The sequence below is a fragment of the Myxine glutinosa genome, chromosome 1 (genome assembly GCF_964187855.1).
Source record: "Myxine glutinosa chromosome 1, kmMyxGlut1.1, whole genome shotgun sequence".
NCBI lineage: Eukaryota > Metazoa > Chordata > Myxini > Myxiniformes > Myxinidae > Myxine > Myxine glutinosa.
Window position 1 is genome coordinate 351,355,656 of NC_136261.1, and position 27,938 is coordinate 351,383,593.

General features: G+C 44.3%; 1 protein-coding gene across 7 annotated transcripts in view; it reads left to right on the forward strand.

Annotated features, from left to right (window-relative positions):
* The window catches only part of LOC137413401 (transmembrane and coiled-coil domains protein 2), a 167,329-nt gene that overhangs the window by 123,843 nt on the left and 15,548 nt on the right, over positions 1-27,938 (forward strand). For 2 of the 7 annotated variants that reach the window (XM_068098810.2, XM_078769924.1), the window contains exon 2: positions 18,039-18,272. In XM_068098810.2, the coding sequence (XP_067954911.2) occupies positions 18,039-18,272 (234 nt within the window). Of the gene's footprint in view, positions 1-138; positions 172-14,093; positions 14,319-14,704; positions 14,895-18,038; positions 18,273-27,938 lie in introns of those variants that run through there. The other 5 variants (XM_068098824.2, XM_068098817.2, XM_078769926.1 and 2 more) reach the window with 5 other exon arrangements.

Below are 27,938 nucleotides of genomic sequence, written 5' to 3' on the forward strand. Positions count from 1 at the left end.
TCTGGATTCTTTGCAGTTGAATCTACTGCTACATAGGCTGAACCAGTGTGAAAATAGCTTAGCGAGTCCAACTCTTCGTCGTGATACAATGGAGGGTTCTGAAACCTCACTCGTAATACCCTCTCCAACCACCACCGGAAGTGGTGCTCCACGATGCCGAGGCAAACGCACGTATGTTTGGCAAAACTGACCAGTTAATGTACCAAGTGTTTGCTTTATTAACTCAGTGTAACATTGAATGGAGTCTTTGTGTTGATGCGTTTTCATGCATTCGTGTTTTTGGCGGATGCTTTGGGCCAAAATATTTTTTGTGCCCAGGGCCCCAAATAATATTAATCCGCCTCTGGGTGGGTGTAGGGATTGGAGGGGGTGAAGATGGGATGATATTATTTGCTTTTTATGTCACCATCAGTGGAATGTCTACCTTGCGAAAGGCTCCTGAGAGTAAAACTAGGAGGGAAAGTTTAAAAATTTCTGTCACATTTTCATGAAGGGGAAACATGAGCAAGAATCGTCAGATTCTGTGGACATTTGATTACCGTTAACCCTGAAGCACAAACCATGCTCCAGGAAGTGCAAGGAGAGACCTCCACAGGGAGAAAACCCAGCAATGGTGAAACTCCGAGTAGTCGAGCAGGAACGCCCACCCAGCACAGCATACACCTCAACATAACGTTGACTCGGCGACAAACTCCACTCTTTCTTGTCGTGAGTTTCTGAGCAAATGTCACCTCGTATCAGTGCAATGCAGTCAGCTGACTTCATTTTGGCTACTCGTATCTCTCTCTCCCTCCAACTGATCAGAGGACTTTGTTCCGCCTTATTGTATGTCCAGTTGATCCTACTTCTAGAACCTCCCTAGTCTGTAAGCCAATTGGATACTATCCTTCTGCCTAAACAAGATAACCATGGGGCTTATTTGTTTCTGTGGGCTTACGATTGTCACTCTGCAGTAGTCACATCATGACATCATGGCTTCTGTCATGTCACTGTCACTCACATCATGACACTTTCACTTGGACACTTTGTCATGACACCTTACTGCCATATTCTTCATCATGGCACTTCTACTTGTGCACACTTGACAAGCCTCTCTCGCATTCCCGTCACTTTTGTTCACACGTCTGTGCTCGGTTGCCTTGCTGGAAATTCTCACGGCAACAGTAATGACCTGATTCACCATCACACTTTCCTGTGACACCAACAAGTTTGCTACCTGCCACCTGGCCATAATCCAAGATTTTCAGACTAATCCTAAAACACTGCCATAGCAAAATGATTGGGAATGTCATGTCATTGGGAATTGGGAACATTGGGAATTGGGAACATTGGGAATTGGGAACATTGGGAATGTCAATTGAGTTTGATTATTTCAGGTTAGGAGTCTACAAGCCACTTGATGATTGGACACTGTCAGTTAGGGTTAGTGTTAGGGTTAAGGTTAGGGTGATTGGACCTAACCCTAACCCTAACAACCCTAACCCTAACAACCCTAACCCTAACAACCCTAACCCTAACAACCCTAACCCTAACAACCCTAACCCTAACAACCCTAACCCTAACAACCCTAACCCTAACAACCCTAACCCTAACAACCCTAACCCTAACCCTAACAACCCTAACCCTAACAACCCTAACCCTAACAACCCTAACCCTAACAACCCTAACCCTAACAACCCTAACCCTAACAACCCTAACCCTAACAACCCTAACCCTAACAACCCTAACCCTAACAACCCTAACCCTAACCCTAACCCTAACAACCCTAACCCTAACAACCCTAACCCTAACAACCCTAACCCTAACAACCCTAACCCTAACAACCCTAACCCTAACAACCCTAACCCTAACAACCCTAACCCTAACAACCCTAACCCTAACAACCCTAACCCTAACAACCCTAACCCTAACAACCCTAACCCTAACAACCCTAACCCTAACAACCCTAACCCTAACAACCTTAACCCTAACTCTAACAACCCTAACCTTAACCCTAACCCTAATTCTAACCCTATGGATGATGCTGCGTTAAAATGTGTGCAGGATCGGATGAGAGAAGCCATAACAATTGGCAGAATGATCTGTGAAATTTAGTGGAACAAAAATGGTCTCGAGAGGATTTATCCGAAACGAATATTTCGTGTGAAAGTCAATTTGGAAGATTGCACGACCGTTAAGTTTGACTCTGAGAATGCAGCCGGGTCTCCGATTATAGAATTAGCCACTTGCTTCATGCAATATGTACGTACTTCCGCTCTACTGGGTTTGCTAGATCCCTCGTGTGCCGAGATGAATTGGTCAAAACACAGGTAATGTAATGCTTAAATGTTTGGCCTTTCACATTACAGATAGGACGGTTGCTTTTAGGTCTACATACACAAGGGATGCAGGAAAATAAAGAGGGAATGGAGAGGAGATGGACGGAATACTGACGAGGAAGTGTGGAGGGCAATTTTGCTGTTTATTGGGGGAAAAAAACATTTCAGGTTGGGGATGGTGTAGACTTTGGACTCAAAGTGAGGAGTCGGTGGTCATGCATTAGCAAAACGTCAGTCAAATCTCATTAAACGGGTGACAATCGAACTCTTGTGAATTATTAGTTGATTAAAGGATCCATTGCAAGAGAAAAGCATGGACTAGCATGGAGAAAAGTCATTTAAAAGAGGTGGCATGGAGATTGTGGGGATTGTGGGTTGGATTGAGGGTGGTAGGTCGGAGAGGGAGTGGATTGTTGGGGACTGAGTTGGTTGGAATTTATAAAATTGTATGGATGAGGTGAGAAAGATGCAAGAGAGTGAGTAGGGAGATGACTTGGTGTTATTGTTAAGGGAACGGAGATAGGGAAGAGCATGATCTGAAAATATAGTACAATGGAATGGAAAATCTGCAAATCTATACTGTACTGTCCATTATTTAAGAGAATGGAGTGGAATATCTGCAAATATGAAAACATGTATTATTCCTGGCAGTAAGTGAACTGCTACGAAAATAATATATTACAGTACCATACTGCATTGTGTAACTTGAGTGGAAATTCTTCTTTTTTTTAAAATTCCTGTGGTTTTTGTAATGACTTTTATTTCTTTGCATTATTCAAAAGAAATTTGAAAGTAAATTGGCTGACGATTGCCAACAGCGATTGAATTGCCACGATTTGACAATAATATGGAAAGGCATGTCATCAGACCGTCTGCCTTCATAATCTCACATGACCGGAGGATGAGATTGCTCACAGGGATGTTTAGAAGGCTAGGCCACGTTCTCCAAGGAATACGCAGTGAAACTATACCTCTTCCGCAGACACTAACCCCCGAGGTGAACACTACACCCTGTTCACAGAGTACTTGGATAGCTCGGATGCCAAAACAAAACAGGCCAAGAGAGCTAGAACTTGTGTTGATATCTGATCGCAATATAACACAGGAGTATAAAATTAGATATCTATGATCATAAAGCGAACGCCAAGGGGTTTTGGCACCCAAGATCCAATGATGGCCATATTTATTTCGGACCGCCATATGACCTTGACCTTAAACATTCTAGGGATAGAATGTAAATTAAGAAAATGTGTCTCCATCTACAATCTATTCATAAAACTCAACATCATGGAAATCGGAGGAAAATTATTCAACTTATGATGAAAAATGTGTTTTTTGTTAATAAGGTCACAATCCGAAAAAGTAGCTCAAGGACACAAATCAAATATTAGCTCCACAACTTCAGTGTAAATCCATTATTATGATGCAAGAACATCTTGGAAGACCAAACAGATTCTGAGATTCTGCACCGGCAAAATTGAGCAATGACAAAAAAACAGGTTTTTTTTTTGTTGTTTTTGTTTTTTTTGTCCAGATAGCCATTTCACCTTGACCTTTAATCCTGAGGGGGGGGAGATGTAAATGAAGCATATAGTTGCTTTATTCTAGGATATCTAGAGAGGGCATTTTAGTTCCAATCAGCCAAACCTTAGTCAAGTTGTGGTGAAAAATGTTCAAATGTCTTATTAGGTCATGACCTTAAAATAGGTCAAGGTGAAAAAAATGTAAAAAATATATATTTGCTTTACTCTAGGATACGTAGAGAGGGCAATTTAGTTCCGATCAGCCAAACCTTAGTGGAGTTATGGTGAAAACTGATTAAAATGTCTAATTAGGTCATGACCTTAAAATAGGTCAAGATGTAAAAAATGTAAGTTTGCTTTACTCTAGCATATCTAGAGAGGGCAATTTAGTTCCGATCGGACAAACCTTAGTTGAGTTATGGTGAAAACTTGTAAAAATGTCTAATTAGGTCATGACCTTAAAATAGGTCAAGAAGTAAAAAATGTAAGTTTGCTTTACTCTAGCATATCTAGAGAGGGCAATTTAGTTCCGATCGGCCAAACCTTAGTTGAGTTATGGTGAAAACTTGTAAAAATGCCTAATTAGGTCATGACCTTAAAATAGGTCAAGAAGTTAAAAAAAAGAAGTAAATTTGCTTTACTCTAGCTCCTAGCATATCTAGAGAGGGCAATTTAGTTCTGATCGGCGAAACCTTAGTCTAGTTATGGTGAAAAATGGTAAAATGTCTATAATTAGGTCATGATCTTAAAATAGGTCAAGGTGAAAAAAAAAGTATTTTAATCCTGCATACTTAGTATCCCCATTATTGATTTAAAATTTCATTCCGAAAGTCCTTACCGGTCCCGAGACTTACCTTATCTATGCATATCTGCAGGACTGACAGCAGGTTCATAATTGACCTACATGGCGTTACTGTAGAGTATGTGGTCGAGCTACACCATAGTTCAGATTGTGGATAGTAGTGCTGAGAATGAGAGGAGAGGAGAAAAGGAAGAAGAATATGATTGTGGCTGGCACCGATTTCAGTGTAAGCAGTGAAGGAGGCTGGTCCTGTGCCTACAGGAAAACGGCTGACGTAATTTAAGAACACTTGAAGATGTGAAGCAGCCTCTACTCCATGGTCTGTTGTAGCACAGAAGCATATCCACTCGTACCAGAAAGATAGCAGCATATCATGAGTCTACGAAGGGTGTGGATCAAAAATATGACAATGCCGCAAAGAGACTGTAGAAACAACAGCTGCAGCACGAGCGTGATCTAGACTTCCCACCAAGGCTTGTGTCCAGTACTCAAAATAAGGAAGGCACCTTAGGAAACTTTCGTGGAACATTGGTTCTGTTGGAAGCTCTTGGATCAGACTGACAGATGAGGAGTGTGTGGTTTGGTGGGAGTTTCTTTCTGCATGTTACATTTCAGGTTTTACCTGTTAGAGGATACCCTTGGAATCGGTATTCCGACAGGCTTACTTCCAGACAGTTAGAGGCCCGAACCACTACTTTGCACTGTTTGTGCCATCTGGAACGCTCTTTGCTTGTCTGGAAAGTTCCCTGAAGTCTTTCACCTCTTCTTTATTTTGCTACGGCCAAGCATCTGTGGCACCCACATCTTCCGTTTTCTCATCTTCTTTCTTTGCTTTTTCACCTGGGGGCCCCTCTTGATTGTTTGGTTTGACCCTTCCCCTGTGATATTCATAAAGAAATAAAAACCATGCCGCAAAGGGACAGTCCAGTCTCTCTTCTAGAGTGGGAAAAAGGGACACCCTTGTCACCTCAACAGTTGTTCACGACAGTGATTGATCTGAAAAGTCGAGTTTACTCTCAATGGTCTGTCGCTAGTGCAATCACAAATGCTGTAGTCGTGTAGTGTGATCGTCTGCCACGTGGACCACATATTCATCTTATCGGGATTCTCTCTACTGGTGAATTCAGCTTTAGTCCAACTGACTCAGGAGCTTTACGAATCTCTAACCATGACCAGTGCTGCCAACTGTGCAACTCACCAACTCCAGCTAGTTCAGAACTCCACTTCTCACCAACCAAATTATTCTGACAGACAGTGGTTCATGCTCCCACCACAAGTTCCTTGCAATTCTAACCAATGATTGAGTCTCCAGATGAGCTCGTGTTTTTGTGAGGCAATCTGGTGGAAAATTGTCCTTTCACTGTGCCTTTGTTAGTGGACAAGCAATTTTATCTCCTGGAGTGTCAGGTGCTTTCCACGTGACTTTCAGAGCCAACTCTGGAATGTAGCTACTATAGAAATCTCTCGAAAGTGATTTTGAAGATATTTTACTGTGAGTATTGGAGGAACTGCAGCCTTTTGGTATTTTTGGGAGGGTCTCACTTTGCCTCTACAGTTTTATGATGAGGGTGCTTACTTTCACAAATATAACTTTCCATTATAAATCAAATAAACTCTCAATCCTAGTACAGATGCTAAATTCCGAACTTGACTAAGTGAACAATGCATCAAAACTTCCATTTCTACAAAGCGCAAAAAGTGAACGAGAACCGCACTCAGGAGAGCGCATACCTCCACCAGGCTGAACAGTTTGTTTTGTATCCCACTGATAGGCGGGATCTGCATTCGGAACTGAACCAAAATGTAATCGGCTTGTTCTAATCACCTAACCAAACTCATCCACCTAGTTTTGTCCGAATCCGTCCACAACTTTTTGAAATATCATGCTACATATCGTTTTTGTCCCTGTCTCTCAATTGTGAAGAATCGCTTTAAAAATTGTCGGATCCATATCCGGATCTTCACCAAAATCTGATCAAATCGTCCTTGTCACACACCAAACCTCTCCACCAAGTTTTGGGCAAATCCGTCCACAACTCCAGGAGATATCCTGCTCACAGACAGACAAACAGGGGTGAACCTTCAGTGGCGGATGTAATAATCATGTCGTACAATGTAATCAGTCCTACATCGATGAGGCACAGGAAGAAAATGACACAGGAAAATGAAGGAAAATGAAGGAAATGACACAGTAAAAGGTAATTTTATGTCATTTACTAACAGTGTGCAGGACATTTTGTGCTGTATCTGCTTTTGAAATTGTTCTTAAAGATCAATTTGTTTTTCCAACATCCAATTGGAGTCAATAGCGCGTGGGGATGGTGTTTTTCAATCGTTTCGGTGTGTGTGTGTGTCTTTGTGTGTTAATGCGTTTGCCCATGCCATAACCTTTAACTATAATTTGAGCTTTTGTCATCAAATTTTCAACCAACCGTTATGAGATTATGAAAAAGACGAAATGATGTTTGGGTCAAAGTGTCAAAGGCCAAAGTCACGTTATGGACAAATAGGCCTTGTTAGCCCGTTCGCCTTGGACGGGCTTTTCATTTTGATTGTAGTTTGAATGCAGACATAAATGTGGCGCTGTTACGGATTCGTCACTTCCATTGTTGTGGTTCTCATCCACTGTAAACATTTTTGGTTGCATGCATTATTATTGTTATCGTTTAAGTGAAATAGAGATTACTGTTTTCAAAAGGTAAAAAAAGTTAGTGTTTTAAAAGAAACCGGAAACCGGATTGGGAACCGTACGAAGAAGAGGAAGGACGAAGAGGAAAAAAGAGGCGGAGCGAGTGAGGTCGGAGAAGGAGTCGAGCTGCGTTGAGGTTTTGAACAAACGCTGGCGAACGAGGGTCACGAGTGAACTTTGGAGTTTCCTGGGAAAGGGATTCCTACGCAGAGTTGTTATAGCTGTGACAGATAAACCTGCGTGACAGGTTTTGTGGTTGATTCCGAAGAGAATCATTGGAGTGCCGTTACGTCTTGAGAACGGACCGTTGGCCATTTTGCCTCGCGCTGGATTTTTGCATCGCTCCAGGTTTTTCACCTCACTTCAACCATTTCAACGCATCCAGCCGTTAACCTGGTGTGTGAGTGTGACGTGGATTTTGAGTGGGAATTTGCGGTTCGTCGATTGGGAGCCGTTGAACGTCCATACCCGAAGGTGTGATTTCCCAGCCGCCTCTTGAGGACACTTTTGCTTATCTTTGGCAGTGTGACTGTCAACCGAGCGGGATTCTGGTCTCGATACAACATCGTTCTGACGATCACTAGAGCGTGGATCGACTTTGGTTTGAAGCTGGGACAGAGACATTGGGAATGTTATTTTCGCTCACTTGGAGCACAGTGAGTTATATTGTATGAAACTGATGGTACCATCATAGGAATGATATATTGGTTGTACAATTGATTAATATTATTATTGTACTGTTATTCTTGTGTGACCTTAATACAATACTTGTTTGTTGGTAACAATTGGTGTGGTTTCACCATTGATCTTTGACACACAGAATAACACATCTTTCTGCCGTGACTCCTCTCGGGGCTCGGAGGTACACCGTGACCGGGGTTTGGGGAGGAGCACGTAACAGAAATCTATTAACAAAGCTGCCCCAATTCGCCTCGCCATTCCCGAAGAGGTGTGTGTGTGTGGTGTCTGTGTTGTCCATGTCCATCCTCATGCAGATCTACTTATTGGTCTCAGATGTACTGTAATTCATATTGTCCAATGCTCAGTTCTGTTGCCATTTCAAATGCTACTCGTCATGCCTACCCATGGCTTTGCTAACGGACTTAATCAAAAGACAGCATGTTGTACATCACAAACGTATTGCACATTTATCTATGGGTCTCAGAGACGATGTAAAGTGAAGTGAAACACTTGAAAAAAGGGTCTTTTCTAACACGTAGTTGTTGTTTCAGTCATTTTTGCTTCGTTTACTTTTATATATTTTCCCATTGCGTCGAGAAGTATTCTTGGACTATTGACATTATAATACTCCCCTCCAGTCTGTCTATATGTCCATCCGTTCAGGGTGGGGCTTCCCTCATTGAGGGAGGGGCTTAACCCTATCAGGGAGGGGCTTCACCCTATCGGGGAGGGGCTTCACCCTATCGGGGAGGGGCTTCACCCTATCGGGGAGGGGCTTCACCCTATCGGGGAGGGGCTTCACCCTATCGGGGAGGGGCTTCACCCTATCAGGGAGGGGCTTCACCCTATCGGGGAGGGGCTTCACCCTATCGGGGAGGGGCTTCACCCTATCGGGGAGGGGCTTCACCCTATCAGGGAGGGGCTTCACCCTATGAGGGAGAGGCCTCACCCTATGAGGGAGGGGTCATCCTATCAGGGAGGGACTTCACCCTATCAGGGAGGGACTTCACCCTATCAGGGAGGGACTTCACCCTATCAGGGAGGGGCTTCAAAAACAAAACTCCACCATTTTGTTGGCTCCGCATAGCTCTGGAGGCCTCATAACTCTCTTTTATAAGGCTCGTGCTTTCTGACTCTTTCACGGCTTTCATATTAACTCTAATTCACCATCTGATTTCATTATTCATAGTTGCTAAGATGGTTTAAGACTCAGTGGCAGCAAAAGGTGAGAAAATTGGACTAATATTGCCATTTCATTGGCAAAAATACATTATAATAGGCATTCTGAGTATATCTGGTCGGATGCAATGCAGGGACGGGGAGAAAGGGGGCAAGGAGGGGAAAATCAGTGACTGGTGGAGGGGAGTGGGAGGGTGGGAAGGAGAGTGAGGAGGGAGAGGGAGAGTTAGGAGGGGGAGGTGGAGAGTGAGGATGGAGAGGGGAGAATGAGGAGAGGAGGAGAGGAGTGAGTGGGAGAGAAGAGGAGTGTGAGGAAGGGGAGAGGATTGAGGCGGTGGGGAGAGGAAAGGGGGTGGAGTGGAAAGGAGGGAGGATAGGGTTCCCTACTAGGGAATTAGTTATTTAATACTACTTCGTAAAAGTACAGCAACTGAATACTGAAGTTGGAGATCCAACTGTGGTCCAATTATAATTTTTCAGCATCTAACTCAAGATGTCCAAATTTCATGCCGTCTCTGCCCATGCCCCACTAGTACATACAATTTCATGTTCCTTCCATGTCCATCATGCTTTATTCTAAATGGTTCCTGCTGTGATAGAATCATAAAAATTATGCCTGTGGATCCTCTACATTAAAGCTCCAAGTCCTGCTTCTTCCTCTTCTCTACCAGAAAGGCGGGCTTTTAAAATAGGAACCATTATGATTAGACAGACATAAAATGTTGTTCCAAATGAATTTATTATTATCTTTACAAACCTAGTAAATCAATTTTTTTTCCCCTTTTTACCCTGCGCTCATGAAGCAAAAAGCAGGGTTAGGCATTCGGTTGGGTATGTCAGTGTGGTGTACGTAGACGTGGCGTACGTAGGTATGGAATACGTGTCTGCATTTTAAAAATTCATTTTCTTGGCAACCGTTGGACCGATTGACACGAAATTTTACAATAGGAGCGCCTCCGCCTGCAGATAGTTTTAGTCATAATTATGCCATCATGGGTCATGTGGTATGGATGCCATCTTGGAAAAAACGTTACACCTCTATATCTCCAAAACCGCTCAATGGAAAAAATTGAAACAATGCTCATTGTGAATTACTCCCCATGGGGAATAAGATATGTTAATGATGATGTAATTGGTGCCTTTGTTATGACGTCATAATTGAACAAGTACAATGCTTGATATGATCAGTATGAAAAAAAAAATTCTCTGTAACTGCTAGTCGAATGGAGACGAAATTTTGACCTTAGGAGCGCCTCCTCCTGTAGAATTTTTAATGACAATTATGACTATATCGGTCATGTGACACAGGTGCCATCTTGGAAAAAAAAAATGTTGCACCTCTATATCTCCAAAACTGCTTCAAGGAAAAAATGAAACGTGGCTCATTGTAAAGATCTCCGAATGGGGAATAAGTGTTGTTAATGATGTCGTCATTGGTGCCTTAATTATGACATAATTCGACAGGGACAATGCTTGGTCTGATCAGTTTGAAATTTCTTGTGTGTGATCTTCACAACAATTATTACCTCCGCCACCAAAGGTGGGTGGAGGTTATGTTTTCACCCCTGTCTATCTGTCTGTCTGTTTGTTTGTTTGTTTGTTTGTGAACAAGATATCTCAAAAAAGTTGTGGACGGATTCGGACGAAATTTGGCAGAGATGTAGTGTATGTGACAAGAACGAAATTAATAGATTTTGGTGAAGATCCAGATTCGGATCCGGCTACTAGAATTTTAAAGTGATTTTTCACCATTGGGCGATGGGGCCAACAACGATACATAGCAGGATATCTCAAAAAGTTGTGGAATGATTTGGACGAAACTTGGTGGACAGGTTGTGTGTGACAAGGAAGAATCTATTCAATCTTGGTAAAGATCCGGATCTGGATCCGGCTCATAGGATTTTTAAAGTGATTCTTCACCATTGGGAGATAGGGCCAAAAATGATATGAATGAATGCATGAATTATCGTTTTAAGGCCATTTTTCCCCGTTAGAGCAGGGCTTAGCCTTGCGGGCCCCATGACAATCATGGTTCCCTGTTTGAGGCAATGTTTTTATGGCCGGATGCCCTTCCTGACGCCAACCCTTAGTCGCCTCTTATGATGCGCAGGGATACGGTGTACCTATTCTAAATCGGGGTACACACCGGGATCATTCATCCCAGCAAGCTGGTACTCAATTTGCCGACCTCGGAAGGATGACAGGCTGAGACAACCCCCCTGGCGTTAATTCAGCGATCGACCAGGATTCGAACTCAGGATCTTAGAATTCCAAGCCTGCACCCTAACCGCGAAGCCAACACCAGGATATCTCAAAAGGCTCCAGGATATCTCAAAAAACTCCAGGACATATAGCAGGATATCTCAAAAAGTTGTGGACGGATGATTTTTATTAAATGTGATTCTGTATTGTGATTTTCTGGTCTACTCTGGGATACACACAACAACACAACAGGCATTTTAAGGCCATTTTCCCTGCTAGAGCGGGGGTGAGCCTTGCGGACCCCATGACAATCTTCTCCATTTTGCCCTATTTTCTGCATCTCCCCTTGTGGACAGGTTGTGTGTGGGAGTCACATGGCCTGCCCCTTGCCTGCATTTCTTCATCCACCACCTTTAGCCAAGTCTTTCTCGATCTTCCTCATCCTCTACCTCCTTCTACATTCATTTCCATCACTCTTCTCAACCAGTCACTTTCATCCTTCCTGAACACATGACCAAACCATCTCAACTTGTTTCTCTTCACAGCATCCATCACTGGCTCTATTCCCATCATCTTTTACAATTGATCATTTATCTTCCTCTCTCTCAACGATACTCCGCACATCCACCGAACCATTCACATTTCCACCCTTTCCAGCCTTCGTTGCTGCTCTACGTTCATTACCCATGTCTCGCTCCCATAAATCATAACAGTTCTCACACATCCAGCATCCACCTTTCCCTTCAGCTTCAACGACACTCCCCTCCTCGTCAGCACGCCACTCAGTTCCCGAAACTTCTTCCATGCACATCTCACTCTAGCAACTGTTGCCGAGTCTGATCCACCTTCTCCATTCAGCATGTCTCCGAGGTAGCAAAATGTTTTCACAACTTCCAGCTTCACGCCATCTCCAAGATCCAACTCATCATTTCCTCCATCTGCAGCTCCCCCTGTGCACACCTTACACTTGAATGTAGCTGCCACACTGGTTAATGGCCCTCTCAAACCACTACATTTTTGATGAACCCACTCAGCACACATTGTACATTGAATGTAGTTCACTCCGACACCCTTCCTGCACACAGCACACGGCCACTTCCCAGTTCTTTCCACCTCACCACATGCTTTACCACTTGCCATCACCTTCGTTTTTCCGATATTTACCTTCAGACCGTTTGCCTCCATACATTCCTTGCACTTGTTCATCTTCTCCGTCAGTCCATCCATACTTTCCACAATCAACACCAGATCATCTGCATACAACAACTCCCACGGTAAACCCTCCTTTACAGTCCGAGCCAGCACCTCCATCACAGCTACTGGAATACAAAAATCTGGGATACTCTGGTGGAAGTTTTGCATACTCTGGGATACAAAACGTAAACTGTTCACCTGGTGGAGGTATGCTCTCTACTGAGTGCTGTTCTAGTATTAGATATAAATTAATGATGTCATCAATCACATGGTCTGGCAGCCATATTGGATCAAAGAAAAAAAAAACAAGAGTTGGCTTGCATCAAGTTGACTGCGCAGGGTAAGTATTCTATGAATACCCTCTAGTTTTTTGTTTTTTTACTTCGTCGACATCTGGAACTCTTTAGAATACAGCTTAATGGGCACGCACGCACGCATACACACACACACGCTTCTCCTTTGAGTAATCAATGATGTTATAAGCGCTGTGATTGATGAGGAAAGGGGCCATAGCTTTGCCATTTTGCATTGGCATTTTGCATTGTGGCAACAACAGCAAAATGGGATGCAAAATTAAAGGGGTGAAAGTAAATAACTGAAAAAGTGGGGGGGGGGGGGGGGTTTCCAGTGTATTTTTGACAAGGAGACATTGTGATAAAACCACGAGGCAGGATGACCACTCGGTTCAAACGTACGAGGAACATTAAAGCAATGAGGGCAGATTGATCGAGACGTGGGACGTTGCATTGTAATGAGTGTGTGCTGAGCGGCTCTGTCTGTGCAGTTCCACGGTACCTCCTTTTCACATCGTTCATGGCAATGCGCACAACTCCATCCTTGGTGCCGCTCGTTTATCCCTTCGCTGCAAATCGCTCAACACTACTCGACACGAGATTTGTCTTTTTCTGTTTTAGTTCTGTTTTGGGGTTGCACCATTCACACGCCATATATTTGAGGAAGAGTGCTCAATTTATTTTATTTGGCTTTTGTTTCAGCCAATCCTGCTCTTGGGGAATGCATATCCACCAGGAAACTGAAGACCATCAAATATGTGTTTGGTTCTATTCATAGTTTTGAGGTTGGCGTTCTGTGTAGTCCTTGTTTTGTCGGTTTAAGCTCGTGTTTTGCTGCCGTATGAGTTGTGAAATCTGGAGGCATAGATTTGGAATTTTGTCGGAGTACCGGCACACAATGGCCTAATCTCTTCGCAAGATGTGGTGTAATCCAGAGATGAATGAACGTGGATGAGTGCCAGCAGACGGGACACAGACCGGATAATGACCAATCCGAATGGCAGCAACATTTTCCTCCAACACCCTGTTTTGTTACTCGACGGTATTAGGTGTGTGTGGGGTTGTGCAACTCTAGTGCATATGTAGGTAGAGGAAAAGAGAGGACATAAAATATGACGAGAATGGACTAAGCTCGGGAGAGTGCAAGCCAATCGGTTTGAGGGCTCGAGCACGGCAGCCATCAGACCCAGCCCCCTGCCAGCCCACGCCGTGCTTACCCACACAGAGAGGGATGCGCTAAACCATACGTGTCCAGGTATCTTGGAGCCTCCGCTGTGCCCGAGGTTGCAAGCTCGGCTCCATGGCGAGCCTTCGACTGGACGTGCCCGGACGGAAAGTACCCTGGAGCTTGGACATGCGTCGCAGCAAGTCGGTGGGTGAAGACGTGTCGGCAGACACTTTCCACTGCAGCAAGCGTAGTGGTGGTGTGTGTGTGGGGTAACTATTTTGGCATTGCCTGCAGTACATTAGCCTCAACGTAATAGAGTATAACCCTGGCAGGCCATAGTGGAATGCGGTTTAGTCGATGTTCATAACTGCTTTGTCTGGTTAAATTGTTGCTGATGTGTATCGATTTGTATTTTCTGCACTTCCAGCGCTTCTGCTTTTACGGTTACCCTCTTTTTCCACGTTAGATGGCATGTTGGAGGCTGCACAAAGGTTGTGGGTGCTTGCTTGCGTGGGTCTGTGTGTGTTATATATTGCTTTTGATGCCATGCGTGTTCCCAGCTTCTCCCGAGCAATAAAGAAAGTGCTGTGTACAGTTTAGGGAATGGTTGCATTTCCTCTATCTGCTGCTCTTCATGATCGGGGTTTCTTTTCAGTTTACATAGACTCACAGCACCACTTGAGTCCGCGACAAGTGAAGTGGCCTACACCGTACGGCGATGCAACTTTTCTTTGAAGGTGGATCCAAAGTTCACGTGTTCCCCGTTTGGAATGGCGTTCAACCCGCCAAACGGAGATCCGTATCGCCATCCGACGACCTGCTCGGAAGTGCCATGAACGCTGAAGGTGTATACCGACCTTGAGAGATTACTTTGGTGCACCTGACACGATTTGGCCCAGCATATGGCAACACCTGTGACCTTTAATGGTCGCTTCCATTCGACACAACGTGTTCCGCTTCGTCTCTCTCGAACTCCCTTTTTGTGTAAACTTCCTTGGTAATTAATGCTGGAACAAGCTCGAAGCAAAACTACAGTTGCAACTTGAGCAATTGTCCGCTTGTTTTATGGCGTTCTTGAGATACGTCCGGCCACAGTGTTACTCGAAAGTAAGCGAACGCTTTGCTGCACCTGCGGATCGCTTTGCTTTGTTGCGAGTTGCCGCTGAAAGGAGGCGAGCCGGTCTGATTGGTTTCGCAAAGCCTTTTTAAATGATTTGTAAACTGAGCTCGCTTGTCATCTGGCAATCATTGCCTCGACTTGTTTTGATTTTTTTGTTGCACGCTGTGCTCTCAAGAAGTCTGCTGAACCATTGGAATTCAGACAGTCGGGCTTCGCTTCTGCTTTTGTTGCAAGTGGTGGTGGCCTAATCGTGACGCCGCTGCACTGTCATATGGCTGGAGATTGGGGGTTCAATTCCGATTGAAAGCAGCAGCACAAAGTTCCAGAGTATCTTGGGATGTGACGTTAGTGACGGGCACTTCCCCCAAGCTCAGTGGCTGTGTTAAGTGTTTGTCTCGTCAGTGTGTGTGTGTGTGTGTGTGTGTGTGTGTGTGTATATGTGTGTGTGTATGTGTATATGTGTGTGTGTGTGTGTGTGTGTGTGTGTGTGTGTGTGTGTGTCTCTCTGTGTGTGTGTCTCTGTGTGTGTGTGTCTGTGTGTGTGTGAAATTAACATCATTTACAACAATCCTTTAAATTATTTATATTTAAGTTTAGGAACAACCGATACTGTACAATTAATTTTGTGTGTGTGTGTGTGTGTGTGTGTGTGTGTGTGTGTGTGTGTGTGTGTGTGTGTGTGTGTGTGTGTGTGTGTGTGTGTGTGTGTGTGTGTCTGTGAATAAAAGAGAGAGATAGAATTGTGAGGAACAGAAATGACAAAACGAGATGTGTGCGTGTGTATGTCAGCTCTATTATGAGCCTTATCCCATGTGTAAAAAAGGACATGGATTCAAATATTTCGGAAACTGAAGAATATCACTCATTAATGACCTTCAGGGAAGACGCCATTTAGCTTTTGTTTCGCTGGTGAAACTTTTTGTTTGACTCTCGATGTCTTCAGGACAACTTGGAATGTGCACTACAATGCCAGCGACGACTCGGCAGTAGTAGCCATGAGGAGTTACAGCCTACAATACATGACCCAACGTGCACATGACCGAATAAAATGCGTGAGACACTATCGCGTGTTGCCTGCGGTGAATGGATGGCTTGTTTTGCAATCGATGTGTATGTGACCACAGAAGTTCTCGCCCAATGCATCATTTGATGCATATGTGTTGTAAATATTTTCAAGTGTTTGCGTGTTTGTTTGTACGTTATTAGTCCCCTACCGGTGTACACCGGAGGGGACTACAGGTTTGCACTCCGACCCTCCGTCTGTCAGTCTGTCCGTCTGTCAGTCCGTCACGCAGAGAACAGTTTTCCGGACTTTTTTTTCAAAACTCTTAATGCTAATGATTTCAAACTTGGTACATGGTTTCCTCATGATAAGTTACAGATCAAGTTCGAACTTCACGATGTTTCGATCATTTTTGACAAAGTTATGGCACTTTGAACTTTGGTAATTTCCCCAACAGTTTTCCGGGCTATAATTTGGAGTGCGGTAAGTCAAAGCTGTTAATATTCCTTGTTTTAACTCCAATTTACATTCTGTTTCCACTTTTAGTGAGAGGTAGGGGTCTGTGCAACCATTCATAAATTTTATTTGGTGCAAATTGGATAATTCTTAGCCGAGTTACCTCAGACCGTGAGTTGGTAATTATATAATTCACACATAGTGCAATACGTGCAGGCTGCTCCACGGAGCGATCTTGCGGGCTTATTAGTCGCCTACCGGTGTACACCGGAGGGGACTATAGGTTTGCACTCCGTCCCTCAGTCTGTCAGTCTGTCAGTCCGTCATGCAAAGAACAGTTTTCCGGACTTGTTTTCGAAACGCTTAACGCTAATGATTTCAAACTTGGTACACGGTTTCCTCATGATAGGTTACAGATCACGTTCGAACTTCACGACGTTTCGATCATTTTTGACAAAGTTATGGCACTTTGAACTTTGGTAATTTCCCCAACAGTTTTCCGGACGACAGACTTGTATTGCAGCGCAATACTCAGAATGCTTGTTCTTTCATGGCCGAACCGTGGCACCTAGAGGTCCCAAATTTGGGATGTGGGAACTTCAGACTTGATCCCTTGAAGGCTGTTTGAGGTCACCAAAGGTTGCTTTAAAGTGTATGTCTGGATGTGGGGGTCAGATGGTTGTTCCGCCGGCCCACAGGCAAAAGGTAACCACCATGAGGCCAATAACTCCGTAGCTTTTCAATGTCAAACACATCCCGAAACCACCGCGCGAAAATCTCACCCAGCTGGGCAGCGCTGGAGGTCCCTCCTCCCACCCACGGGTATAGTCCTTGCTCATATATTTGTATGTGTGTGTGTATATGTATGTGTATATGTGTGTTTATGTATATGTATATGTATGTATATGTGTGTACGTGTATGTGTGTATGTATATGTGTGTGTATATATGTGTGTGTATATGTGTGTGTATGTGTACATGTATGTGTATATGTATGTGTATGTGTATATGTATATATGTATGTGTATATGTGTGCTGGTGATATGCCTGCGGTTATCATTTTATTTGTTTGCCCTTACTGATGCCTCCATTTATGATGGTGCTTCCATCTGATCTCATCTATTGTACTTCGTGTAATTCATCATCGAACGTCCAATTGTCTTATTGAATCAACAGTCATGGAGCTCTCCCTGGGTTCTGTATGGTGAATGATTAATTTATTAATTTTTCTGAACAATCATTCTGCGATTGTTTCAAAATTCATCTTGAGTGTAAACTAAGCTTCCCCTTTTTTGTGCTTTTTGTGCTTATGTGCATTTCACTCTTTCTGCTCTTATTCGTCAATAAATAATCCATATCGTGTTTATCCATCCTTTTCCCCTCTCCCCCCTTCCACCCTACCCCCTTGCAGCACGACCGCTTGGAGATGGCATCCCTGGCACTGCCAGTGCTCCGCATTGCCGCAGCAGGCTCCGACGTGAGCGTGGCAAGCGACGTGCCCGACGGTTTCTCGAGCTCGCTGACCAGCGACCCACAGCGCACACAAGCCATCGTGGATGAGCTGCACAAAAAGATCCTACGCATCACCGAGCAGATCCGCGTGGAGCAGCAGGCCTGCGATAACAACGTCACAGAGTACCTCAGTGTGGGTGTTCTAGTCATTTGGTCATTGTTCTGCTTTGTCACATTGGAAAAGGCATCAGCATGCTGTACACAGACGCCATAGAATGCGATTGCATGTAAGCTCCATTGAGGAGTCCCGGGGCATTGCCGGTTGTAGCGACAACCTTGTAAGGCCTCTGACATTCCTAGCATCAAAGCTCGGATTGCTTTTTACTACCTGGCCGTTTGCATTACATACGATAGTCGCACCAACGCATATATCCGAAGAGCGTGTGGAGGAGATGCGGAGTATATATTTCTTGTTACCATATCTGTTCTGCAAGAGATGGATTTTTACGGCGTAGCCCATAAGACAAAGCCATCTAGAAAAGTGTTTGTCTGTCCGTATGTCCCCTGAAACGTATACCAATAAGAGTTGAGGATCTGGTGACATGACAGGATGATGTGATTACGTCTGATGTCATTACGGCGGTACGGTGGCTGACTCCACACACCGCCATTTTTAAATTCCAATTTCGTTCATGCCGAACATATCGTCGAACCTGTCATATATCACAATCGCCATGCTCTACCTTAACGTTTTTCATTCAGTGTGAAACACAAACAAACCGATTGTTAAAATGACCGTCAAATATCGAAAACGTAGACGTTACGGGTCTTGCAAAAATACGGTACGTATAGGCCATAGGCTTTATGCCTCACCTTCGGACCGCTTCAGACAAATTAAGCCCAGGTTTCTTAATACAGTAGTGTATCGTTTCAGTAGTAACATTTTCGTAATAATAATAATAATAATATTATAGTAAATATAACCATAACGCTTTAATCCCAATGTCGTGAATGGAAATGTAATGGATTGAAGCGGTGTATGGTTCATTAATCAATGATAAGCGGTGTATGGTTCATCAATGATAAGCGGTGTAACAGCGGAAGTAAGGAATTGGCCTCGGTTTTTATTTATTTATAGCAATATCATTTTCGTAATAATGATGATGTAACGTTAATAATGTAATAAATGTAATCGTAACACTAATCCCTTCGTCGTGACGGCAAAGTTACTAGAGGTTAAAATATATCTTCAATGTATTAAAGTTGCGGCACTTTTGTGTCACGCTACGTCATAATACGTCTATCTTCAACTAAAGTATCAAACTAAAAGTTAGACTTTCGGTGTTGTTAATTTTAAATTACATATCACGTCGTCAAATTTCCTTTTAATGTCAGCTTTGGACTGGCGGTCTGTCTGCATAGTGACACGTATGTCTGTCCGACATCTGGGTCTGCACAGGAAGTTACGTAAAACGAGGAACTTTGTGGTACCGTGATTCATCTCGATGCAAGGTTTTGACAATGGAAACTGTGCATCCATTTTTGAGGATCTTTTGCCCTCGGTAAACTTTTCCCACAGTCGTGCGAATGAATGTCGCCGTCCCGCAACAGCGTCTGGAGCGAACAAAACTACTAATTTTGATCCAAAGTAGGCCCCTATTTGATTGTACTGCACCATTGCTCTCATTGTAAGTTCGGGGTTTAAAACCATCAAAATGACAAGGAAATATGAAGAAAATTTGACACAGGAAAATAATACTTGGCCTATAACGCCTATTCGATGTTAACAACCTGTTAACCTAACTTCACATCCATATATATTTATTACTTGCAAAATCGAAGATTTTTTCAAGTATATTTGTCGATTGCGTTTGTCAGTCTGTCTGTTTGTTCGTCTGTTTGTTTGTTTGTCACTCACCTGCAGTTCACAATTCTAAACCGATCGTCATGAAACTTCACCAAGTTGTAGAGGTCCTCACAACTGAGAAGCCTATTGATTTTGAGGTCAAAGGTCATCTGGAGGTCACATTTTTAAAGTCGCCATTTTTCATCCGATTGACTTGAAAGTTCAACAGCATTTGCACATTGTCATTAAATTGGGAAACCAACTCTTTTCGAGGTCAAAAGGTCAAAGGTCAACCCAAGGTCAAACTTCCAAAATCATCAATTTTCTTCTGAAAAATCATCGGTTTTCATCCGATTGACTTGAAAATTTAACACCATTTGCAAAGTGCCTCACTGAATTGGGAAACCAAGTATTTTTGAGTTCAAAAAGTCAAAGGTCAACTTCAGGTCAAACTTCCAAAATCATCAATTTTCATCTGGAAAATCGTCACGTTTCATCCTATTGATCCGAGCTTTGATAAAGATGGTCAATTTTATATAGAGGGGTGGATTTTGCCAAGTATCGTGCTCTGCATGACGTCTTCTTGTCTTTATATTAACTTGTGCTGACCTTTTATGTATATCCTGAAGGCAGGGAACCTTTCCAGCATAGCGGAACAATATTAGCGACTCTTTTTGAAAGTCACAAATGACCTCTCCGATGCTCTGGAAAACTTTTCTTCCTTTTCTTTTCTTTTTTTCTTCAGAAAACTTCACTATAAATACAACTCTCCCATCCATCTGCTAGGCAGATGGCAACTGTAGCTCTCTCTCTCTGCTGATTTGGAAATGGATAATAATAATAATAATTCATTTATTTTGTATAGCGCTTTTCATGAAGCCCAAAGGCGCTTAATAGACACTGGTCTGATAAATGGAACACGTCCTTCAATGCTGGAAAATCTCAGTCTCACCCAATCGCTCTGGATGGATCATCAAATGAACCCACGTATTCCCATGGTCATACATTGTAAGATTTTCAATCTCTTGAACTTCGAGGTCTCACCATCAGACATGACCTTCCTAGGCCGAGCATGCAACAAAACTAGCCTCCAAAGCCAGCCACTCCTTTCATCAAGCTCGGCAGTTCCTTCATCCAACGCCTCAGCGTTGCACCAGTGAGCTCTAGCTCTGATGCCTCATCTTCAAACATATGGACATCTCTGATAGATAATCGTGGCAGTAGCACGCAGGGTACGTTTCTCATAAGGGGTGTCTTCCGCATCGTCAACAGCAGAAAGGAGGCATGTCTACCAAGAATGGCATCAGTGGGCAAGTAAATGTCATCATTGGCGTTTTCTGGAGTACAGTTGTCGATTTCTGCCCTTCCATTCACCAGGGGCTGTTGTTTTCAACTGATTTTTTTGCTTTGGTGACTTGATGAATTGCTATTCCAACTGTTAACTGTTGTGATGTTTCATGTGTTTACCTCGCATTCTTGTTGCCGACCTGCTGCTGGGACAGGGCACCTTTTGAGTACAGAAATGCTCTCAACCAAACTGAGGAATTCAACCTCTGCTTCCACTTCATCAGCTGCACTTGGTCGAGATGGGGATTGGTATTCATGACGATGGATTCATGATTGATATTCATGACATGCATTGCCCAGCGACGCTTGTGGCGTTTGATTTCAATTGCAGGTGCATCATCTGGTTCGATGGATGTGCAGAGCTTGACCTGGAGCTTCTCCGTTCCGGTTCTCTCGATGGCTTCTTTGAGAGAACGAGCAGCAATTTCTGTAGCTATCACGTGCAATTGATTCTTGTAAGATGCTCCGTTTTCACAGAAGAACATATCCTTATTGTAAGGGGTTGACTGAGAGCGAGTGTTTCCTTGTGCCACTACCGAATGAGTGACCGGAGGATTTTGGATCTCACCATCAGATGGGACTCTTGGAAGCCATTCGCTGTCATATCGTTCTTTGGCTCGACTGCACATTCCTGCATGGACTCTGTCTCACCAGCATTGACCTTTGCAACATGGCCGATCTTGATTCAGGACATTGACGAGCGACAGCATCAAGGCGTCTGCCTATCTGAAGTTCAGACACTTGGTTTCTTTCTCATAGGCACTTTGTTTCTCCACGAGTCCCTCACTTTTCTCTGTTTAGAAGATGATGCAGAGTGAGTAGTAGGTGTCATTACTTTCCAATTTTGCAGCAGGCACGTGAACTTGAGCTGCTGTCTCCGTAACGGTAGAATGGTCGTGACAGAATGTTCATCACACAAAATGCTATTTTTAGCGAGTCGAGAGAAAACCCAACGCCACACAACTATGTAGTCTATGGGGATGAAGGATCTAGTTGTCTCTATTGTTCAGGTTAAAGTGTATTTCTGTACTGCTCATGTTTGATGCGTGTGCCCTCACGAACCACATCGCTCACCTGCAACATTCAAAAACATGCATGGGGATTAGATGTCACTCAACATTGGACACGAGTTAAAAGACATGATGTGCACTGTTCTAGCTTATGTATTAAGCCTGATTTTAGCTTAACGGTTCAGGTGGCAGGCTTCAGATCTTAGGGTCTTGAGTTTGAACCCCTGTCGTGCCGTTAAATAACACCAGGTGGGTTGACTCGATCTGTCATCCTTGTGAGGCTGGCAAAATGAGTACCACATGACTGGTAACGGGGGGCACTGCATCAGCGGCACAGTCTCGCTCCTAGCATTGACACAACCAGCAACCGCAGGCTGCATACGAAATAATGATGACAAGCATTATCTTGTTACGCCTAGGTCCCCCGTCGGTGAAGTGATGCGAGTTGACAAAGTGGAAGACGCAAGGCGGCCATCTTGGATTTTGACGTGGCGACCCAATTTTCAATAGGGTTCTTCCTTATGCCTAGATACACCCACACACCAGATTATAAGTTGGTACTTCGCTTATTTTTCAAGACATTTCGCTCACAAGGTTCAGACATATATATGGTGGCGGCCATCTTGGCTTTTGACGTGGCGACCCATTTTTCAATAGCGTTCTTCCTTATGCCGAGATACACCCACACACCAAATTAGAAGTTGGTACTTCGCTTATTTTTCAAGATATTCATCTCACAATGTTCAGACATACATGGCGGCGGCCATCTTGGATTTTGACGTGGCGACCCAATTTTCAATAGCGTTCTTCCTTGTGCCTAGATACACCCACACACCAGATTAGAAGTTGATACTACGCCTATTTTTCAAGATATTCAGCTCACAAGGTTCAGACATACATGGCATCAGACATACATGGCGGTGGCCATCTTGGATTTTGACGTGGGTTGCACCCACACACCAAATTCGAATGCGGTCCTTCGCTTACGCACGCACGCACGGACGGACGGACACACGGACGGAGGGGAAAACCGTAGTCCCCCTTTCGCTCCGCGGTGCGATGGGGGACAATAAAAGCATTGCGCTGATTACCTGTGCTGACTCATGACTAAAGCAGATTCCTAGCCTGCCAACATTTTTTTAAATTATACCTTCATCACGCGTGTTGTACCAAAGTTTGTTCACGGCATTTAAAAAATCTGGCCATAGGGGATTTACGGGGGGTTTCCCCCCAAAGTAGGTATTTGCTCTTTTCTCTGAAACTACACACACGATTTCAATGAAACTTGACCACAACCTTCATCACCCATGATGCATCAACGTTTGTTCACAGAACAAAAATAATAATCGGGGTTTAAGGGGATTTGTGGGGGGTTTGACCCCCTAAAATAGGTAGTTGCTCTCTTCTCCAAAACTACACACACGATTTTGATGAAACTTCACAACTTTCATCATCCATGATGTGCCAATGTTTGTTTAAGGCATTAGAAAAATCGGGGTCTAAGGAGGTATAAGTATGGGGCGGGGGGAGGAGGTTTGCCCCCCAAAATAGGTATTTTTCTTTGTTTGTTTGTCTTATGATGATGTTAGTATGATTCTTCATGCTGTCCTGTCTTCTAGCAACCATTGAAATTGGTTTTAAACACCTTTAGTCAGTGCAGTATACTGTTTATTCTACCAGGTGAGCGCCGAGGGGTATTGCCCCCTATTTTTGTTATTGTTATTATTATTATTATTGTTCTTTTGGTCCCCTTAAGTCAGCTAGATCAGTAGTTTGCTTTAATCTCAAAATTCTCACAGGACTTTATTTCGTGGAACGTACTCCCGGACTACTCTACTCTGCAGTTGAATTGATCTAAACATTTGTAAGACCATTAGGTTACTCACCGAATGTTTGCTCGGGGTGTACTGGAGATGCATGTCCTTTTCATCTCCAAACATTCTATCATCTGGCTTGTAGGTAAAAGGTCTATGTGGCTGCAAAGATACACTTGTATCGTCTAGGTATTTACTCCGAACTGGATGATGCCGAAGTCGCTCACTTCTTTTTTTTTTTCTTTTTTTTTTTGTATACAAGATCGAGGCTCGTGAAAGAGCTAACATTAATCACACAAAAGGTCAAACCGACACACAAAACACAAAAAATAAGGGGAGCGGCAGACAAGATGGGGAGAGAGGGGGAAGGACACAAACAACATTTGAGAGCAGGGACATCGGGAGAAATGTGGGTGGGGGAGGGCTTTGGGGGAGGTGGGAGAGGTATAAAACATATGAACACTGCAAGGACATCCAGGAAAGAAGTTGGAATTTCAAAAAAAAGTGTATCTGGGGTGAATTAGCTGGGGTAGAAAAGATCAAGGTTTTGGATGGGGGAAGATAAGAGATGGTGGTGAACAGTTGTTTTAAATACCTGGATGGAGGAGTGGGATTGAAGGGAGTGGGGGAGTTTGTTCCAGAGGCGGGAGAAAAGGGGAATGAAAGAGTGAAGGTGAGCAGCGAGCCTAGATTTTGGCAGTTTAACCATAAGAGGGTTGCAGGCAGATCTTGTGCGACCTGAAGGAATATTGGGGGGACAGAGCACAGAGAGAGCTGGGGGAGCAAGGCCGGAGAGGAGTCGGTAGAAGACAGAAAGACCACCAACCTGCCTGCGGTGAGTGAGTGAAAGGCCCTCAGAGTTAACTTCATCGCAGGAGATTCCAATGATTCTGAAAGCTTTGGTTTCAACAGCGTGAAGCCGAGCTAGCTGTGAGGCAGGAGCACCAGCCCAGAGGGGGGAACAGTATTCCATTGAGCTGCAGATGAAAGCCTTGTATGTGGTGAGGAGCTCAGGTGTGCCAAGGAAGGACTTCGCACGACGGATGATGCCCAGTCGGCGACTGGCTTTGGAGGCCAGCTTGGAAATGTGGTTTTCCCAAGAAAGATCATGGCAGATAGTGAGACCCAAAAGCTTGAGCGACAGCATTTCTTGGAGAGGATGTTGAGAAAGTAGATGGGAGGGTTTTTTCAGTCGGTCCTTTCGGAGAGACATTGTAAGAGTGTGAGATTTGTCAGGATTGAAAGACATGTTCCACTTGTTTGACCAGTCTGTGATTTTTTCCAGGTCTGCAGAGAGTGAGGAGGCTGCAGACTGCCGATCTGAGGGATGAGGAATGGAGCGGCAGATAGTGGAGTCATCAGCAAAGAGATAGAGAGGATTTTCAAGAGAGTCGGAGAGATCATTGATGAAGACCAGAAATAGCACAGGGCCCAGAACACTACCTTGGGGAACTCCAGCCAGAACAGGAAGGGGAGATGAGAGAAATCCATTCAGGGCCACACGTTGCCTTCGACCAGAGAGTAAGTCCGCAAGCCATGAGTGGAGATTTCCATGGATACCATAGGAGGAGAGTTTGGTGAGCAGAGCTGGGTGCCAGACCGTATCGAAGGCACGTGATTTGTCAAGTGAGACAGCTCTGATTTCCTGTTTGGCATTGAGGACCTCCATCCATTGTTGAGACAGCAGAAGCAACATGTCCAGAGTAGAATGACCTAGTCTCAATCCAAATTGATGATCAGAGATCAAGCCATTGGAGAAGAGGAAGGATTTGATATCTGAAGCAATGATGGATTCCATGACTTTGCTGATAATTGGAAGCAGGCTGATTGGTCTGTAGTTGCAAGGATCTGTTTTTGCACCTTTTTTGTGTAAAGCGGTAATGTTTGCTGATTTCCAAGATGCTGGCAGATGACCTTGAGCAAAAGAGAGGGTGAAAAGAACAGAGAGAGGGTGAGATAGAGCGGCACAGCAGGATTTTAGGACCCGTGGGCTGATGCCGTCTGGTCCAGTTGCAGAATCAGAGTCGAGGTTTGACAAAAACTTCTCCACCTTGTCAGGAGAGAAGGACACAGAGTCCAGGAGCAGTTGGGTTCCACTGGGAAAGGTGGGAACAGAGAGAGATGGGTTTGGGACACAAGATTTGGAGGCAAACACAGAGTTGAGGAATTCAGCTTTGTCACGTGTGGTGTCAACTGTATAGCCATTTGAGGTAAGGGAGGGGATGGAGGGAGAACAAACACCAGAAACGGATTTGACCAGACACCACCAGGATTTGGAGGAAGGAGACAGGTTTGAGAGTTCAATCTTGAGTGTGGAGAGATAGTGCTTCCTGGCACTCCTGAGGGTAGACACACACTTGTTCCGAGCTTGGTGGAAGGAACTGAGACTGCCTTCAGTTGTATTTGCCTTCCAAGAGGCAAAGGCAAGTTGTTTCAGGGCAACTGCCTCATCACAAGATTCAGTTTACCATGGACGGGAGGAAGGGTAAGACAACTGAAGACGAGATGGGATAAATCTGTGCATGAGAGAGAGCAGTTTGCTTTGGAAGAATTCCCAGGAAGAATTTATGTCAGAGGCAGTAGAGATGGGAGACCAGTCCAGATGATTGATGGCTGCTTGCAGACCGTGCCAGTCAGCCTGAGTGAAATGCCAGACTCGTCGGCGCTGAGGAGGCTCTCTGAGAATGGCCAGAGAGATGTCCACTTTAACAAGCACATGATCAGAAGAACCGATTGGAGCAGAAGAAGAGCAGCACACATTTGCAGGGAAGTTAGTCATAACCAAGTCCAGAAGAGAAGATACTCCATTGACTGAGATCTGGGTCGGGAAATTGACAGATTGTGTCAGTCCCAATGAGTCGCAGAAGTCCTTTGCTGAGGTGCCATGGCTGGTGAGAGAGGAACCCACACCCAGCCAGCTGGCAAGATGACAGTTGAAGTCGCCACATATGAGGAAGAGAGAGTTTGGATGAGTTGATAGAAGTTGGTACATGTTGTCCTACAGCGAAATGTAAATGGAGTCGTTACAGTTTGGAGGACGGTACAGAACACATATGAACAAAAGGTGGGAGCGGAGAGGAAGCCGTAGCCAGAGGTACTCCTGGGGGTGGGGTGGAGAGAGGGCAGTGGAGCCTTACCTTTCAGCTGTCTAGTCTGGGTTCGATTCTCGACCCAACTATAAGCTATCGGATTGGTGCTTTGCATGCAGGGCATTGCTTCACAAATCTGCTGGTCGCATCGTTCGTTGGCACATCCCTCCTTCCTCCCCCACTGAGAAATATTTTATCCACTATGGGGGAAGACATTTTACATGCACTTTTCTTTTTATATGGAGAGTCAAGGTTTGTGGGGGAGCTAGAACAAAGATTGGATCAGGATGCAACAGAACAAAGTGTACAGCACAAGGAGAGAATGGGGGGGGGGGGGGGCACAACAGTGGGGTTCAGGGACAAAATAGAGGGAGGTTTGGACAAATAAGGGATGTGTGCAAGGCTGAGGGGCAGGGGATTATGCACGTGGTGAACAAGATGGATACAGAAGAAAATTCTCAGGAAGGAGAACAGAAAAGTTGGAAAGTTTGGGTGGCCGGATATCTGAGATGGTGGCGAACAGCTGTCGTGAAAACCTGGAGGGAAGAATGAGATTGAATATATCTATCTATAATTCCAGTAATCTCTGTCTGTCTGTCTGTACGTTTGTCTGTGACCGCTGTTTCTCGACAACCACGGGTCCGATATACTTTTAACTTGCCAGGTATATTGCTGGGGACCCGAGGATGTGCCTTTTCAAGGTTTCATATTAATCGGACAATTACTTACCGAGCTATGTCCAAAAAACGATTC